Source organism: Octodon degus, unplaced genomic scaffold, assembly GCF_000260255.1.
Source record: "Octodon degus isolate 3935 unplaced genomic scaffold, OctDeg1.0 scaffold00052, whole genome shotgun sequence".
In the NCBI taxonomy this organism is placed as follows: domain Eukaryota; kingdom Metazoa; phylum Chordata; class Mammalia; order Rodentia; family Octodontidae; genus Octodon; species Octodon degus.
In genome coordinates, this window is record NW_004524628.1 from 2,709,984 (window position 1) to 2,726,859 (window position 16,876).

Genomic DNA, 16,876 nt, shown 5'->3' on the forward strand with positions numbered 1-16,876 from the left:
CCAGCCCAAGATAATAAACCCAATTATATGACAGGAACAATAGAGAGGTAAATGAGACGGCAGAGAGCAGAGTGTGTCTGGGAAGGTGGGTGGAGGAGCCGGGCAGGAGGGCACCAGGGCTAATCCTCCCTGGACCCTGACGGCAGTGAGCGGCCTCTGGGCTGGAACTGCGCTCCGGAAGGGCAAACAGCCGGGGACGTAGAGTAAGTGGCAGGAAGGGATTTGATTTCTCATAATAAACCGAGATGAATGATGACCGAGCTGTAGGATGGTTCCCCCACGGACTCATCCCCCAGTGGAAAGACAGGGCCTGGTGTCTCTAGGGTGCTCCAGGGACACCACAGGCGTTCTGCTCTTAAGATGTAAAATGCCTCCATCTCTATAGCAGTGTTGGCAGTGTGCCTGCAGGGACTCCCACACACTGATGGGGTGGGCGGGGTCATGGCAATGCCCTTGAGTGGGGTTCGAGCCCACTTCCTAGGGGAACAGCTGGTGCAGAGAAGACCACTGAATGGGGACAGCAGCATGGATGCCCCAAGATGCACCCCACGGGGCAGGAGGGGGACTGGAGGCAAGCGGAAGCTGACCTGCAGCCCCAGCTCTAGAGCCATCCTTCCAAGATATGCATGGGACAGCCCATCTAGTGCACAGAGAATTTAACTACATCTTAATACCCAAAATTTACAGTGAAACAATGCTCTCTTGCTCTATCAGGGGAAGCAGGTGCTTGGAAACAAAAGGGAACTAGACTCTAGGTTGCCCGAGGCGCCTGGCCAGGGGGCACTAGCCACCCACAGGGGCAGCTCTTAGTTTGGCTTCCTTCTCTTGCAGAGGGAGACCACAGAGGGAGATGGGCTTTGTTCTGAAGAGGTCAGCTATTGTAGAGCAGCCTTTCAAACCCTGGGTGCCCAAGCTTAGGGACAGAATTACCTAGTGCCGCTGCTCAATGAAATGACGTGGCAGATATGCCAGTGTAGCTCTCCCCACTCTGACTGGCTGGAGGAGGCGGGCTGGGATACGCCCCCAGTCTACAACCCCTGCCAAGAACCCACCAAGCGCCGTGCTCACGCTCCCAAAATGGAGATGTAACATGGGCATCAGCATGACTGAGACAGGAGCCCAGCCACCTTCCTCCTTTGGCACAAGCCTGGAGCCTGGGCAGCCCCTCATTCTTCCGAGAGGAAGGAAGCTCTGCTTCGGACTGGAAGCATGCCTCAGAGTACGCCGTGAAGGGAGAAGAGGCCCCAGCAAGTGATTCCAAAGCTCAGCTCACAGTCTGTCTAGCCAGTGCAGGTGACAAGCCCACGAATCTGGGCTCCACCAGCAGGGCCAAATAAATCCATGATGGGGGGAGGAGTGTGCAGCGAAAAACAGATGTGCACGGCACGATAAAAGCAAAGGTCAAGCGAAATCAGAAATCACATCAAGAAAGACTCATCCGAGCACCAAAGTGAGATTCAAGCAGCAGAAGTAGGTAGGAGTCTCCCGGCAGCCAACGTAACAAAGGAAATGTGCCAGTATCTGCATCATCCTATCAGAGCTGGTTCAATTCTATATTCTCAGAAACAAAAAGGTCTGGTGCGGGGCTAGGTTAACAACCCAGACGCAGAGGAACTTAACTCGATCAGGAACAGGCTTCTCGGCATTTCAACCCTGAAGCCCAAAGGCATCTTACGCTTTCCCCTTCCTATGTAGATTTATTACTAAGAAGTGGTAATGCTCTAGGAGACTGAATTCTGGACTGCGGACCGACGGAGGACAGAGGGAATCTGCTCTAGATCCTGGCGACTGTGAAGGTGATGTCCGCTCCTCTAGTGCTCACGAGGAGCACGCAGAGCCCTAGACCCTGCTGGCATGTGCAGGCTGGAACCGCAGCGTCCCTCTGCCTTCTCACACCTCACAGCCCATGCTGTGTTTATTTACACGGCAGCCAAGTGGGACAGGGGTCAGGCGGAAGGGCTAGTGAGCCGTGAGCACCCAGGGGCCTCCTCTCCACTTTCAGACAGAAAACTTAAGTCCACCTCGGTTCAAATTTCAGAGCACACTGCGCCTGTCAGGTTGAACGGACATCATCCGAAGACCAAACTCGATGTCTATTTATCACCATGGCAACCAGGGCATTTCATTTACATAGCTTCTGCCTAACAGCTTGGTGGTACACAGCTGCACAAGGTGGGGGTTGGCCGCGCACACCAGGACTGAGCCTGCCTCCAGCACTGCAGGTGAGCAAAGCTGAGGCCAGGCTGGTACGGTGACCACGAGGTCTTTAAAGGTCACATAAAAACTGTGCTTTCATGAACCAAACCTTTATCTTATTTTCAATGAGCCATTTCAAGAAAACTATTTCAGCTAAAGCATTTTGTGGGACTAAAAATCACTTCTCAGGTTCACGCCCAGTTGGGGCTGTGTGCACCCGATATTCCTCCAGCTGCCCACCACACACTGCTGCCTGGGGGGCTTTAGCTCTCAGACCCCAGGACCCAGGGCCAGGGCTGGCTGCTGGCTGGGGTGACTGACTCCTGACCACCGTGTTGGAAGGCTGCGGCTGGCCCCCGAGGAGCCGGAGCCTGCTCTTCCAGCTCTGTGAGGCCCAAGCTGAACCACTCGATGCGGAGCAGGAACACTCTGTTCTGAAGTGCTCGGGCCTCAGAAAAGTGCTAAGTGAGACGTAACGCACCTTAACCACAACCAAACCCTATCCGCCCTGGCTCAGCCGGTAGGAGTCCTGCCAAGGGTGACATAAGCAGCTTATTATTTTTGTGTGTCTGCAGAGGGCCAAGGCTTCCTCTGTGTGCATCTTCATTTCCTCCTCCAGACGTGAAAAAAATCACCCCGTGAGACCTCCCTGGAGTCCCCTTCAGGCACCTGCATCTTCTCCTGGTCATATGCTAATGGGCAAGCAGCCTGCAGGCATAGCACCTGCAGACTGACGGGGACCCTCACGTGGTGGGGATGCACACCAGCGCACCCAGCCTGCCCCAGCCAGCCACCCAGCGCCCCACCTCCTCGCACTTTTGTGTACAACGCAGCACGCGCCAGAGGGGCCAAACACACGCTTGCTTCACAAGCGGTTCCTCGGCATTTAAAAGACAAATAGGCAAACAGAGTCCCTGGTTTGCCAGGGCCTAAGGTCTGACTCCAAAGTCACTGAGCTTCTCCAAGAGTCCTACTGTCCCAGGAGAACACACTCTGTCCCCAACAAGCCACAGAAAGCCCTTTTGAGACTCTGAACACAAGTTCCCCCACAAGTCCATAGAGGGAAAAAAACCTAAACCTAAGTGCCCACCAGCTTCTGGCCACCACACTGGTAGCACTGCCAGGTGTGTCCCAAGAGAGGTGTGGAAGGCTCCTAAAAGGAGCCTCTAGTCCAAAGAAAACCCTTTCAACACCTGAAAATGGTGTCACCAACGACAAGCACAGATTTAGCTCTGGTCCCCATGACTGCTTTTGCAGTGAAAAGTGCCATTCCATAATCCCTGTAAGTTGGGCAACTCTCCGTGTTATGAGTTAGATCTAATTTGAATTTCATATTTGATAGCCTCTTAATGAGTTGTTTTTCAGACAGTAGCAGAAAGCAGCTTTTTTTTTTTTTTTTTTTAAATGAAATTCCACTAGTCAGTTAAGGAAGGCCCTGGAGGAACAATGCTGAGGACGCGCATCTCTGGTGCCTCTGGTCACCAAGCAACCTCCAGGCGGGGCTGCTCCACTGAACGTTGCTCACAGGTTCACGATCTATGGAAGGAACTGTGAGGACGCACAGAGGATCCTACTTCTCAGGAGGGATAGTCACATAAAGATTAAGTTTGTCATAGTACAGCAAACGGGTATGCAGGGACCCTGTGCATGCTTCCGTTCGGCTTCTGTTTAATTACAACTCCTCTGCAGGCCACCTCTTCCCTCTGCTTTCTCTGACTCAGGGCTACACTTTGGTCTACAGAACTTCAATCAATTCATGCCCACACATGTCGGGGACAGAGAAGGAAGTAGGCAGTGTAAACAAAAGATGCCCTGTTTCTTGTGATCAGATGAGTCTTCATCCACTTCCTGCCCCATCTGCAGAGTCCATCGGAGCTTCCTTCATGGCTGTCCACGGCTGTGTACCGCTGGAGCATCCCCCAGTCACCACACACCGCGAGCAGCCTCGCTGGCTGGAAACACAGACCACACGGCCCAGAAGACAGATCCCAGGAGCAGTAAGGGCCGGTAAGGGCTGCAGAAAGGTTCATTAACTCTGAAAACAAAAAGCCTTCAAGTTCTGAAGGGCCCACACTCCTCCACTGCCCCAAGGTCAAGATGCCCACCCAAAGGGACACCAGGCCTTCAGAGCCAGTGTTCACGTTGGCACAGGGCCATGACCTGCACCAGCTGACGTCACCTGCAGCAGACAGGCCAGCACGTGCCCTCGTGCAGTTTCGGAGTCTTGGAAGGAACCAGTGAGGCTTGCTTCTGAACACAGAAATCTGGCTGTCTCTGTACTGAGGCTCTCTACCTCCCAGGATGAGGAGGAGGCTTCGTGGCACCAGCTGTCCTGCTGCCACACACACCTTGCCGCTCTGCTAAAAGCAAGGGTTCATCCGTCCATCACCTCAAGATAGCCAGCGTCTCTGATCTCCTCCTCCCTCCAGGCCCCTGGCATCCTTGTGTCCCCCAGCTTGCCCACCCCCTACAAGTCCTGTGTATGTGTCCCACGCTGCCAGGTGGACACAAGAAGTAGAGACAGCACACCATGTGGCTGCCGTCAACCCAGTGACCAACACCTCCAAGGGCTCATCAAACCCCAAGGCTTGGGCTTTGACTCACAGCTACTGAGGTTCAGCGGGCCGCACCGGCCCAGTGGGTGAGACACCAAGGTATCAAGGTACATGATATACACAGAGCAACTCAAGCACAGTGACCCACGGGACACACCAGAAGCCACAAACCCGAGAAGGCAAAGGAAACAAATTATGGAGGAGAGGAAAGTTCCCCCTCTTTTACAAGCTCTTTGCTGCCATTAAATGATTTAGACTGTTAACTCTATAGCAGACGACACCACCCTTGAACAGCACCAAGAAGGGGACAGAGGGACACCATGTGACTCTGGAGCCAAGGTACTAGGGACAAAGATAGCAGCATTTTTGTACCAAGCCCGTGATGGCATCATGCAGAAATATCAGGCAAACCAGCTGCTTTGAGGCTACGGTTTTCCAGCTCCTTCACAAAGGGCACTGTCACAAGGGCAAAGGCTGAGAAGCGGTGCCAAATGAGTGGAACAAGGGACAAGGCACCAAAATTCAAGGAATGACCCTAGGTTGAATCTGGCACCAGAAAATACCTTTGTAATTATTATTATTTTTTCTTTTTTGGTGAGGTGGGTCTACAAAGGACATTTGGGAACTGATAGAGCTGAAGTCTGTAGATCAGATGACAGCAGTGGGACACAGTTCACTTCCCGATTTTGGCAGTTAGGCTGTGGCTACGCAGGAGAGCACTCTTCTTCCTAGGAAATACTGAAGGACCAAGAGCCAGGGCAAGGGTACCACGTGGAAACAGTACGGACATGTGTCAACAGGGGCACTGTTAAAGCAAATGTGACAACCTGTGCGCACTGGGGACTCGCAGGTGGCACACTAGCAGAGTTCTCTGTGCCTTTCTTTCAACACTGATGGAAACCTGAAGTTATTTTTAGAGCAAAGTTGGCAAAACTTCTCACTGACATGGAGCAGCAAGGCTCTGTGCCAGCTCCCTGGTGGCCAGGGGGGACACCAGGGGTGAAGAGCCGCGCTCACCTGCCATGTGCCCCTCGCCTCCTTCAGGTCTGGCTTTGCAGCCCTGTACCACAGGCCACCACTAGTACTGACAACTACGCAAGACATCCTCTTTCTCTAACTGGAAAAACAGGAAAGCACCCTGTCGGGCTTGGTCAGGCTCTGGCTATGAAAGAGCAATGCTTTAAGGAAGGTTCTGAAACGGTGTCAGGCAAAACAGACAGGAGGAAATGCATAAAGAGGCTGAAACCACTGTGAAGCGGCGTGGCAGTACACGGGCACCCTGCAAAGCCGGCAGGTGATCTGAAGGCACGACACTGTAGACCATGGCCGGTGCCACCTCCCTGCGCCCGTGATGGGCCATCCCCAGCATTACCGACACCAGGTGGCTCCAACCTAACAACTATCAGGACAGCCGCTGGTGGCTTTGGGGGTCACTGTGCCACAGTCCAGACGTCCAGAGTCCAGTTTCTGAGCTGGCTATTTATATTCAATATGGAGAGTTCTTCTGTCCTCATTTTAGAGAAATTCTGTTACAGCCTGGAATCTCGCTAGTCCTTTCTGGAAGTATCCCAGCCTGCTAGGAAAGCTGAAGTCCTTTCTTAGTGACTGCACTTTAGCACTGAATTATATTTTTACGATATGCAAAAAATGCACAATTATAAAATCTTGCAAAACAGTCCAATAAGCCGAACATAAATTTGTTTTGACAAAAGCATGGGGAACAGTCGTCTCATGGGAAAGAACAGACGATCTTCTTAGATGCCCTGCTACACAAGACTCCAAGAAACAACCCTGGGAAGAGAAGTGAGGACATACATGCACGCTCACAGAAGCTGTGCACAGCCTCAGCCTCAATGTCAAGGTAAGATCACAAACCGCGCACCACCACCGGGACAGCCTCTGTCAGGGGACAGGCGGGTGGCCTTCTAGCTTTAGCCTATGTCTCATCCCCGTAGGGACCTGTACTCATGGGCTGATCTCAGCAGGCCCTGGGGAAGCCTTGTAGAGTTGTGAGTTCAAACTTTGTGGTTGAAAGAGAAACTTTTCAGAATATTCTTACAACAGTTCTGCAGCCAGCAGGCCTGTGTAGGGCATGAGAGCGGGAGCTGTGTGGCACAGCTGAGTGCCGAGCTCCTGGCTCCAGGACACTTGGGACCAGGCAGCCCCACCCCCAGGCAGGTCCACCCCCAAGAAACCTGCAAAGCCCCTTCAAGACAGGGGATGCTGGGCGCAGCATGATGGTAGTGTGTTGCCTTGATTCAGAAGTGACCTGACCTGCTGGACCCAGCCCAGAACCCGGGTTCTGGAGAGGCCCGCGTCTTCCTGGCTTCAGCATGAGGGCCAGCCTCCCAAACATACTGCAGCCCCGTTTCCACTGAGAACCAAGGCTAGCCGCGTGCAGTAACACCCAACTCCTAAGAACTATGGAGAATGTAATTTAATAGTAAATCATAGCATCAACCAACTTTCAAAAAAAAAAAAAAAAATCTACCACTTCATATGTGGGCTGCTGAGTACTTATGCTGTGTGAGCCCACCCGTGGCAGGGAGGTCTGCAGGCACGGGCCGGCTGAAGACGGCATCAGGAGCATGTCCTCAGCCCATTCCTCAGTGTGACACTTCCTGTGTGGTGACAGAGCTACAACTGCAGCACACTTCCAGCAGGCACATGGGCACACACCCACAGGACGACAGGAAGAGAAGCTGGCGTGCAAGGCCAGGCTCCGACAGAGACGCCGCCAGGCGGCCTGGCGAGAGTGCACGGAAGATGCGAGCAGTGTTAACCACCAAGAGCAAACCAGGAACGACTCAAAGTGACGGGCAGGGGACAGCTACTCGCGCAGCAGCAGCAGCAGCAGCAGCAGCAGCAGCAGCAGCAGCAGCAGCAGCAGCAGCAGCAGCAGCAGCAGCAGCAGCAGCAGCAGCAGCAGCAGCTGGCGGGGCCCAGGGCGGGCACTTAAAGTAGGACAGAAATTCCAGGATATTCTCAGCACGACTTTACCCAAGTCAAGGAAGGGAAAGAGATTTTACAACCAGTAAGAGGCACTTTCTATGAGACAGTAATTTTCAGGGAAAAAAATAAATAAAGCCAGAAGAGAAGTGACAGAATGAGATAATGGTATGAAGGACTATAACGTCGCCCATAAACTGAGATGAGCATCCTTCCTTTCTGATAAACAGGAATCTCCGAGGTGTCTCAAGGAACGTGCTCCATCATTCAGATCCCGCAACTGTCAGTGTGGCCCTCAGAGGACAGTCACTCACAACTGACCCACTTAAACCATCCTCAATACAGAAAAGGGGTCTCAACAGTCATAGGACACTCTACCAAATGAAAACGAAAGAAAAAAATTTAAATACACTGCATTTACACTTTTTTTTTTTTTTTTTTTTTGGTGAGAATCAAGAATCCATCTCCAAATTTATGTGGCAGTCAACTACCTTTATTTAAAGGTTGTCCACCCCAAACTGCACACCGTTGATTAGTGGCCTCCTAGCCACTCCCATCATACATGCGCAAGGACCACCGCAGGCCTAAGAGGGACAGCTCCCTCCGTGGGCTCAGGGCAGTTGCAGAGGGCAGGAGTTTTAGATTAGTGTTGACACTGCTCCCTGGAGCTCAGTGACAACGCACGTTGACATTCTAGCTCTGCAGAAGCGCTTCCCATGGACTGAAAACTACAGTCATAGTATTTAAACACATGGGAGTCTTTCAAAGCCTATAAATAACTTCCACTTTTAGCACTGATGTTTTAAGGTTTCTGCTCATGAAATACTTTGCAGCTTCCTACTATATGTTTTTAAGTGATTTAAGCCATGAAATTCAGCCATAAAACAAATGGAAAATAGTAGAGGCAAAAGAAGGGGCAGTCACATGTAGGGGATATCTTCGTGTCCAAAACCAGTATGCAGTCCTTGCTCGTCTTCATTTTGTCTCTTATAGTATGGAGTGAGGTGGGGAGCATTTGGGGAAGAGAAATAGCAAACACGTCCTTACCCTCCTCGGGTAAGAGGCATTAAACTCGTCTCCAATGCGTCGCAACTCATGCGCGATCCACATCTCTGGGCGCAGGTCCGGAGGTTCAGCCTGAGACTGCCTCATGGAAGCTGTGAGGATAAGCAGACAAGAAGTCACACGCGGGTCCACATGGCCCTGAAAACGTTCCACTCGTATGGTTCAAGATGCTGTGCCCCCACACTTGCTTCTGGAAGCTTCTAGAACCCAACCCCAAGCATGCACTCAAGCCGACAGTGGCAGAGCCTGCTGTGTAAGTGTGCCCAAAGAACAGGGGTGTAGATTAATTTCCTTTTACAGCACTGGAGGTTAAGAACGGCAAGAATTAAAAATGTCCATTTATACAGACTCAAGAAGAATGGTACAATGAAGATCACCCGAGAAACATGCTCAAGGGCTGTGGCTGCCCTTCAGCAGTAGTGCTTGCCCAGCACACACAAGGGAGACCCTACGTTCTCTTCCTTTTCTAGCCCAGGAAGAAAGGAAGGGAGGGAGGATAGACTTGGAACATACTAGAATATAAAAATTTAAGTTTGTCAGTAAATTAATCATTTTAATCTTTTGACAAGTCAAAGTTCCTAGGAAAATGTCAACCACTAGCTAGGAGTATGAGCTGGAACAGCGGTCCCTTCCAAAGGAAAATGGGACGGATGAGAAAACGGAGCAGTTGGTTTCCACAGAAGTAGGCTTGGGGACACAAACAGCCAGTCTTCCTGAGCAAGCGCCGCCCAGGGCCACAGGAAAGCACAACTGTATGTTTTGCTTCAATATTAATGCAGTCAATAAAGATGAGCTCAAGTCTGCAAACACCACATGGGGAGAGGAAGTGTTCGGGGCCAAGGAGCCAAGGCTTTTGGAAAGGAGAGAAGAGAGGACGGCTGGTCCTTTCACTAAGCGTCACTAACATCCACACCCGCGACATTTATCTGTTGGCTAATGAAACCACTAAAAGCCTTGTGACAGGCAAACATGAAGAACAAAACCGAGTCTTCACGGTCCCATCACACACCAGGGAAGCACTATTCACACACCTTACAGAAAGGCATCAGCCTTAGAGGAGAACGGTTCGGCCCCACATGTAGGAAGAGAGATAAGACCTGGGACTTCAACTGCTACTCGTGTTCAACTTCTGTGCACTTACTGTGAGCGCACGTACGAGGCAGTCACAGCCAGACACGCGTGCTGTCCTTAGCCACCGCCAAGTATGTAAGAACCTCAGATTTCACAGGAACACGGAATACAGCTTCCTGTTTTGGATTTTGGTGAAAGGTCCACAAAATTAATACTAAATCCTAGTTCTCTAAAAGCAGGTTAAGATGAACACATCAAAGTTGTTGCCATTTTTCTAAAAATTCTGGCTCCATTTTTCCTGCCTTTTTCACCTCAACTCAAATATATTTAGGAAAGATCCCTTGGAGTCTTAGGGCTCTGGAGAGGCAGGCATGGAGGGGTGGGGACACACAGACCTCTCCAGAGTCCCTGCACCCTGTGAATTGGCCAGGGGAGCTGCTAAGGGCAGCACAGGTGGGGAAGACAGAGGCTGGCAGGAGACACTTTTAGGATCACACAGAGATGCCCATGAATTGACATCTAATCATAAACAATTACTCAGGTCATATGTTTGTCACACAAGTATTTCTAATGTTAATCTGTAAAGCCTACTAAAATGTTATCTTGAAGGGGCCGGGGACACAGCTCAGCAGCATAAGCATCTGCCCCGCAAGTGCAAGGTGCCGAGTTCAATCCCCAGTACCGCAGAAACAAACAAGAATCATTGGCAGAAAAAGATTTCAAAAATGTAAACAATGCCTTTATAAATAAGGAGGGGAAGAAGAAGGGTAAGGGAATGGGGAAAATAACAAAAACAATCAAGTCATATCATGCCCTGGTACAAATTCCCTTCAATGAATGCGATCATCATGTATACGTAAAATGTACCAGAACAAATCAGTTCCTTAAAAAGAAAACAAGGCAGGATTTCAGTGATACAATGCCACCATGTCACCCTGATTTCTCCTGGGTTCAGTCCTTCATAGATGAACCCTCACAGATACCCAGTCATTATTGGCCTTTTATTAACAACCAGGTACTCTTTCCTCAACTTTCACAAAGCTAGAGAAAAGGACACCCCTTTCTTCCCTCAGGCCATAGTTGAGAGAAATCTGCCTTCAACCCTGGAGTCTGAAACAAGAAGAAAAACCAAGAAGAAAAACCAAGAAAGGTCACTGAAACAGAGATAGTTTCAAGCTGGTGGAGGGGTAAAAACTATGGGCCAAGGGACCCGGTGCTTAACAAATGGAGAATTTGCTGATATTCTCAAGGAGTACAGAGAGCTGTGGGGCCCAAGCCTCCCAGAAGGTGACTGGGCTCTGAGCTCTGCTTCCTGAGTATACGCTCTTGTGAATTAAAAGCTGCATTTCAAGCAACCGCCAGGTTTCTTCTGGACGAAGATACTTGGAAGTAGGCGTCACATTTCTCACAGTGCAAACCCAGACCGAAACGGCTGCCCTGGTCAACTGCCCCTGAACTGGTGGTGAGGTTTGCTGGATCCTACTAACACCTCACTTTCCAGGTTCATGTGGGGCTGGCAACTCCAAGCACCACCACAAGAGCCAGCCAGGCAGAAGTGGCTTTATCAAGATTCCTACCTAGAGAACACAGCAACCCAGCCCAGCTCTGAGGGGAACTACAGGTCCCAGTGGCCAAACTCAACTGTTCATCTTGGAGATAAATGCCCTTTCGGCTTTTGGCTAAGGAGATAAGCAGATGGTCTCTTTCTTCTATGGGAAGAGAAGCTGAGGAGCTAACTGCTAGTTAAATACACAGATGTAAACAGATCCGAAGGAGGAGTTCTCTCCAGTCAGCCTCAGCCAGTGGGAGTGTCCCAGAAGCCCCGGAGGCTGCAATCTTAAAGCCCTTAAGTGGTTCTGGTGCAGATAACCCAGAGACCAGACCCTGAGAAAAATGCAGGAAGGGTGAGAAACAACCGGAGATACCCCGGGGGCCCTGATCTTGTCTTGGAGAGTTAGATTAACCACAGAATGGTGCAGGCCAGGCCCAGCATACATTATAATTTGCTGGCAGCAGCTATAGATTAGTAAATAGGCTATCAACTTCACTTAGGTGTCATTTTAAAAACTGATTACAAAACAGTGTTGTACAATGTAAATAACAGAGAAGGCAGGTAGGTCTGGGCTACTTGAACACCGCACCTATAACTGTCTGCTTTTATTAGTGCATATTAATTTTACAAAATATTGGGTTTCACTGTAGCATTTTCATACATGCAGATAGAGCCTATTTTGATCAGACCTCCCTATCACCCTCCCTTATCTATTGTTTTTATTTCGTTTCTTTGGTGCTGGGGTAAGCCCCAGGGATGGGTGCAGGCTAGGCAAGCCTCCATCACTCACTGAACAGTTTAGTTTGTGAAAAGCAATTACGCTTGTCTTTCAGCAGTACTGGAAACTAAATCCAGGGCCTTCACACGGAGCTACATCCCCAGGCTTTTTAAAGATCGGTTCACTCTGGGACAGTATCTCACTAAGTAAGCTTCCCAGGCTGGCTTCAGCTTCCAGTCCATGCCTTACTGCCGCTGGCTGCAAATACAATTCTTCCTTGAATCTATAAACGTAGAATGAATGGCCTGTGTTCACTCCGCAGTAACACAGGCAGTGTGTACACAGTAGCACGGGGTGAGAAAGCGGGAGAAGGCAGCCAAAATTTGATTTTGAGTATTTTAAAAAAAACTCTGAGGCCTGGGGCAGGAGGGTGTCGGTATCCTGGGTACTGGCCAGCTGACCTGCAAGGGCAGAGAGGTACAGTTCCCTGCATATTAAAAAGGGTAGTAATTGCCGTTGTTGAGGCGGGGTCTCACTACCAGCATAGGCTGGCCTTGACCTCACTCTCGTACCCCAGGCTGGCCTCCAACTTGTGACCTTCCTGCTTCAGCCCCCAGAGTGCTGGGATTACAGGCATTCACCACCGCACCTGGCTAGGGGTAATAATTTTAATCTGTTAATACAGTACACTGTTCAGCATAAATTTCACAGCTTATTTCTCAAGTGACTAAGTATAGTATCTTTTGTAGGGGGTGGGGAAGGCCCTCCTAAACTTAACACTGGCATAATATTAGTGACTGTCACATTTGGTTTCACCTTCGGCCTGGCAGCTCCACAGTGGCGCCGGCTCAGGCAGAATTAAGGTATTTATACCCCGTAGTACCAGGTGGCTTAGTTCTGTCCCAGTCACCCATCACCCAAGGCACAGACTACAGTGGCAAGGAGTGTGTACCTGGAGCCACAGACCTGGCATGCTCAGCAGGCGACCTTCCTCAGCTCACCCTGGGACTCCATCCGCGTGCCCCCACTCACAGCCAGAGAACAGAGACTCCAAAGGTATTCCCCGGCTACAAGAGCAAGGAACGGCGGCCATATGCTATTTTGCCATATGCAATCCGCTGCCACCGCAGGTGTTGCTACCTGGTCAGTAACACTGGCCCCTCATTTGAAACTAATGCTCTTAATACTAAGAAGGAAGGTCATATTTTCAACTTAGAAAGGCCAGCCAGATAATAGGTCAGCGGACTAAAGTGTCTGCTTAGGCAGAGCTCGGAGGCCGGGTTTGATCCCTCCTGGGAACCCCAAAGCTGCCTGCCCTGCCCCCGGGTACACTGAGAAGCAACTGAGACTGGGCTGGTGGCACCTGCTTGGGAGGCTGAAAACAGGCCAATCACTAAGAGTCTGATCTATGCACTGAGACCCTGTACTAAAAAAAAATAATAATAATAATAAAGAATTCTTCAAAGAAGAAATTCTGAGAAGAGCATTTTTACCTTGAGAACATGGAATTTCAGTGTTTAAGAAAGCACTTCACACCACAAATCCAATACTTAAACTTTAAGAAAACAAAATGAAATATCAGGTGCTCTTAATAGTGACGCTGACTCCAAAGCTGTCCAATCCATGGCAAAAGCCACCAGCCCCGCAGTCTCAGCCTGGGCCAGAGGGGACTGCCAGGGTCCAGTTTTCCCTGTACTTGGAACACAGAAGCCACCAAAGACAACTTTCCTAACACAGAGTATTAGAAATGGGCAATTCTGTTGTGTCCTATGTCAGCTGAATTTTCATCTAGGCTCTTAGGAATTATTCTGTTTGGAATCCAGAACTTACTGGTAACAACATTTCCTATGGCAAAAATACCATCAGGTGGAACCAAAGCATTTTTTTTTTACATGGTAAAAGGGAGGGAGGAGAGGAAGGCTTTACACCTGGGAACTTGTAGCAACTCAAAAATGAGTGTTATTTAGCAAACAAACAGTCCTGATTCCGCCACAGAACTCTTTTCCAAAACAGTAATTTAAAAAGTCAACAACAGAAGACAATTAATGTGGTTAAGTGGCTGATAGTGAAATTAGGCTGGGGCTTTTGAGAAGGACTTTCCACTGAGCTGTCAGCCCAGGCAGGGAAATAAAACACGAGAGATTGTCAACCTGTAATGAGCCCAATACTGTCAAACTAAACCCGATCTCTTACATGGCCAGGATCTTCCACCACACTGTCACAAATTGCAGGTGTTCAAAGGGACCAAAGTCCCACTGTGACCTTCACAGCCACTCTTTCAAAGTCCTGCCCCTCCTTGCCTGGGAAATGACCCCTGATGATGTGGGCACATGTGCTGGGTGCAGGCTCAGCTGCAAGCTCAGCTTGGGTACAGGTGGGCACAACCCTCACTGCCAAGGGTGGCTCCTGTGTCAGTCCCTGCCTACCACTGCGTGGTACCGGATGTTGAGGGTTCGCTGGCAGGAGCACGTCCCCCTGTACCGCAGTCTGTAGATGGCCAGTCATCCACAAACACTCGGACAGACTCAAAATCAGATTTTAAAGCTAACAATGGGAATAAAGCTCAATCAGTATTGCACTCAGAACTGAGAAAGGACTGCTTGGTCTCCCAAGAGACATGGGACGTGATTCTGAAGAAAAATAGCTGCTTGTATGAAACACAAAGGAGGACACACTTAGCCAAGTGCACACACATTCCGCTGGCACACAGGCTCTGGGGCTCCAAAGCAGTCATTCCCCCCACCCCCCGCTCTCCTAGGGTCGCCCATCTCCGTTCCCCAGGGAGATTCAGATTGCACCAGCCAGTGCCATATGGGACCTGTGAGGAACCACTTCCGCATGGCCTCAAACCAATTCCAAAAGAGAGACCCCCAAAAATGCCTAGAGGAGACACTGCCTCTGCGGGTGGCCACTTTGAAGCTCAAAGTTTATTTGGGGAACAAAAATGCTGGGATGTTTATTCAGCTCAATGACTGGCTTACTTAAGCATCTTCCAAAATATCTTTCGGAGTCAAGAGCTATCCACAGCTCACAAGAGGAAGGAAGCAATGAGGCAGCCTGTGGAGGCTGCCTCCCGAAGCCCTCCCGAACGCCAGGGGCCTTGTCTGCTCCCTGTGAGCCTCTGACACTGTGATGGGTCTGTCCTACTTGAGATCCACAAGTCTGATGGTTCTAGAATTATGAGTCAGAAATCAATTTCAAACACTTACACACACATACACACACACCCCTCATGTTCCTCCCTCCAGGTCTATTCCTTTACTTACAACTTTGCATTTCTTGGTAAGTCTTCCATCACGGGGCCATTGAATGGAAAGGAAAGCTATTACAAACAAAAAGCTAGAGTGTGTAGCATTATATAACTCAGCATTTCCTCAATGGAGTTTTCCCTGGCACACTCTTCTGGCAAGCCCAGGTTGTCACAAGAATGCAAGGCAGTGCCTCAGAAACGCGCTAGGACAGAAAGCCACCAGTGACAAAGTACTCGGATGGAGGCGGTGCTTCTCTGCTCCCTCTCCCAACGTGCACTGTCGGCTGCCTTTACGTGGTCATGAGTTAGGAGGGCAGAGCAAGCTGCTTTCATCGACCTCTAGGCTGATCATTTGGAAGTGCCAAGTTAGCCAGGGCTGTGGTGCTGGACTAAGTCTGGGAGCGAGAGTCCCGGAGGCTTTCTCCTTTCCCATTAGCTGCTTCTTATGATACAGTCCAAAGTTAATGGCACTATGGGTAGCGGGCTCTACCTCCTTACTCACTGCTTGTTCAGTCCCCAAAGCCCTGATTCTTGAGCTGTTCTCAACACACACCAGGGCTTGCCAAGAGCACACACGGACCCCAGCTCTAATGCTGTCTCCAACTTAGGTGGGAGACCTGGGCAGGAGCCCTCCGCACCAGGACGCTGGGACATCCTGGCCCCTGTGCCACATCCAGAGGCAGGGCTGTTTCCTCAGTCACTGCAGTCCATGCTGAAGGCCCCTGCGTGTTCAGGGTTCATCCTCGTAGGAGCGGAAATGCTCTCTTCTCACCCCAGCCCATTTGTGACACAGACCCTATGAAGGGAGGACAATCCATAACCTCTCTCCAACATCATCCCTTAGCAATGCAGCTGCCACCACATGCCCCAAACCTGGTCTTGGGCCACCTCTGTCTACATGTGCCACAGCTTGCCCTGCAAAGCCACTCCGTCACCATCCTGTCCCCTTTGCTCCACTGGCCATGAACTACTGCTCCAAACAAGACACAGTGGTATCCTGAACTCAGAATGGCATGGCAAGATGTGAGGCATTTCTGTTCCCTGGCGTGTCTGCACTGACCCCATCCCACAGGTTCCTGAGATAGCTCTGGCTCCCAAATGTCCTGAGGACTGAAAGATCTGACTATGCCATCTAAAAACAGCGAAGAATAAAACCCTCAGACTAAGTACAGGCAAAATGAAGATCAACCCTGAACTTATTTAGGACAAAGAAAGTAACCCCATTTCCCTTCTGCTGTCAGGGTCAACAACTTCCTATTCGGAAAACATACCTCACCAGTCACTCCATCAAGATCCCAAACCCAACTACATAAAGCAAGACTTTATAGAGATCTTTAAATAGTAAATGCGCAACTCCATATTCGTTAGTTCACTTAAGACTGCCTTTGAAAAAGTTTTAAGGAATCTGGAGTTGCCAGCTTTCAGTAGTCATAAATTGTTTCTAATCATAAATAAGATAGGGAATGAGAACTTATACCATAAATATAAAAGTTTCTGACTAAGGAGCGTGTCTCTTCCCC

At 50.0% G+C, this 16,876-nt stretch overlaps 1 protein-coding gene across 1 annotated transcript in view; it reads right to left on the reverse strand.

The window, feature by feature from the left end:
- The window catches only part of Bcl2l11 (BCL2 like 11), a 69,218-nt gene that overhangs the window by 36,947 nt on the left and 15,395 nt on the right, over positions 1-16,876 (reverse strand). Inside the window, exon 4 of the mRNA XM_012515159.2 lies at positions 8,748-8,857. Coding sequence (XP_012370613.1) covers positions 8,748-8,857 — 110 coding nt within the window. The remainder of the gene's footprint in view (positions 1-8,747; positions 8,858-16,876) is intronic.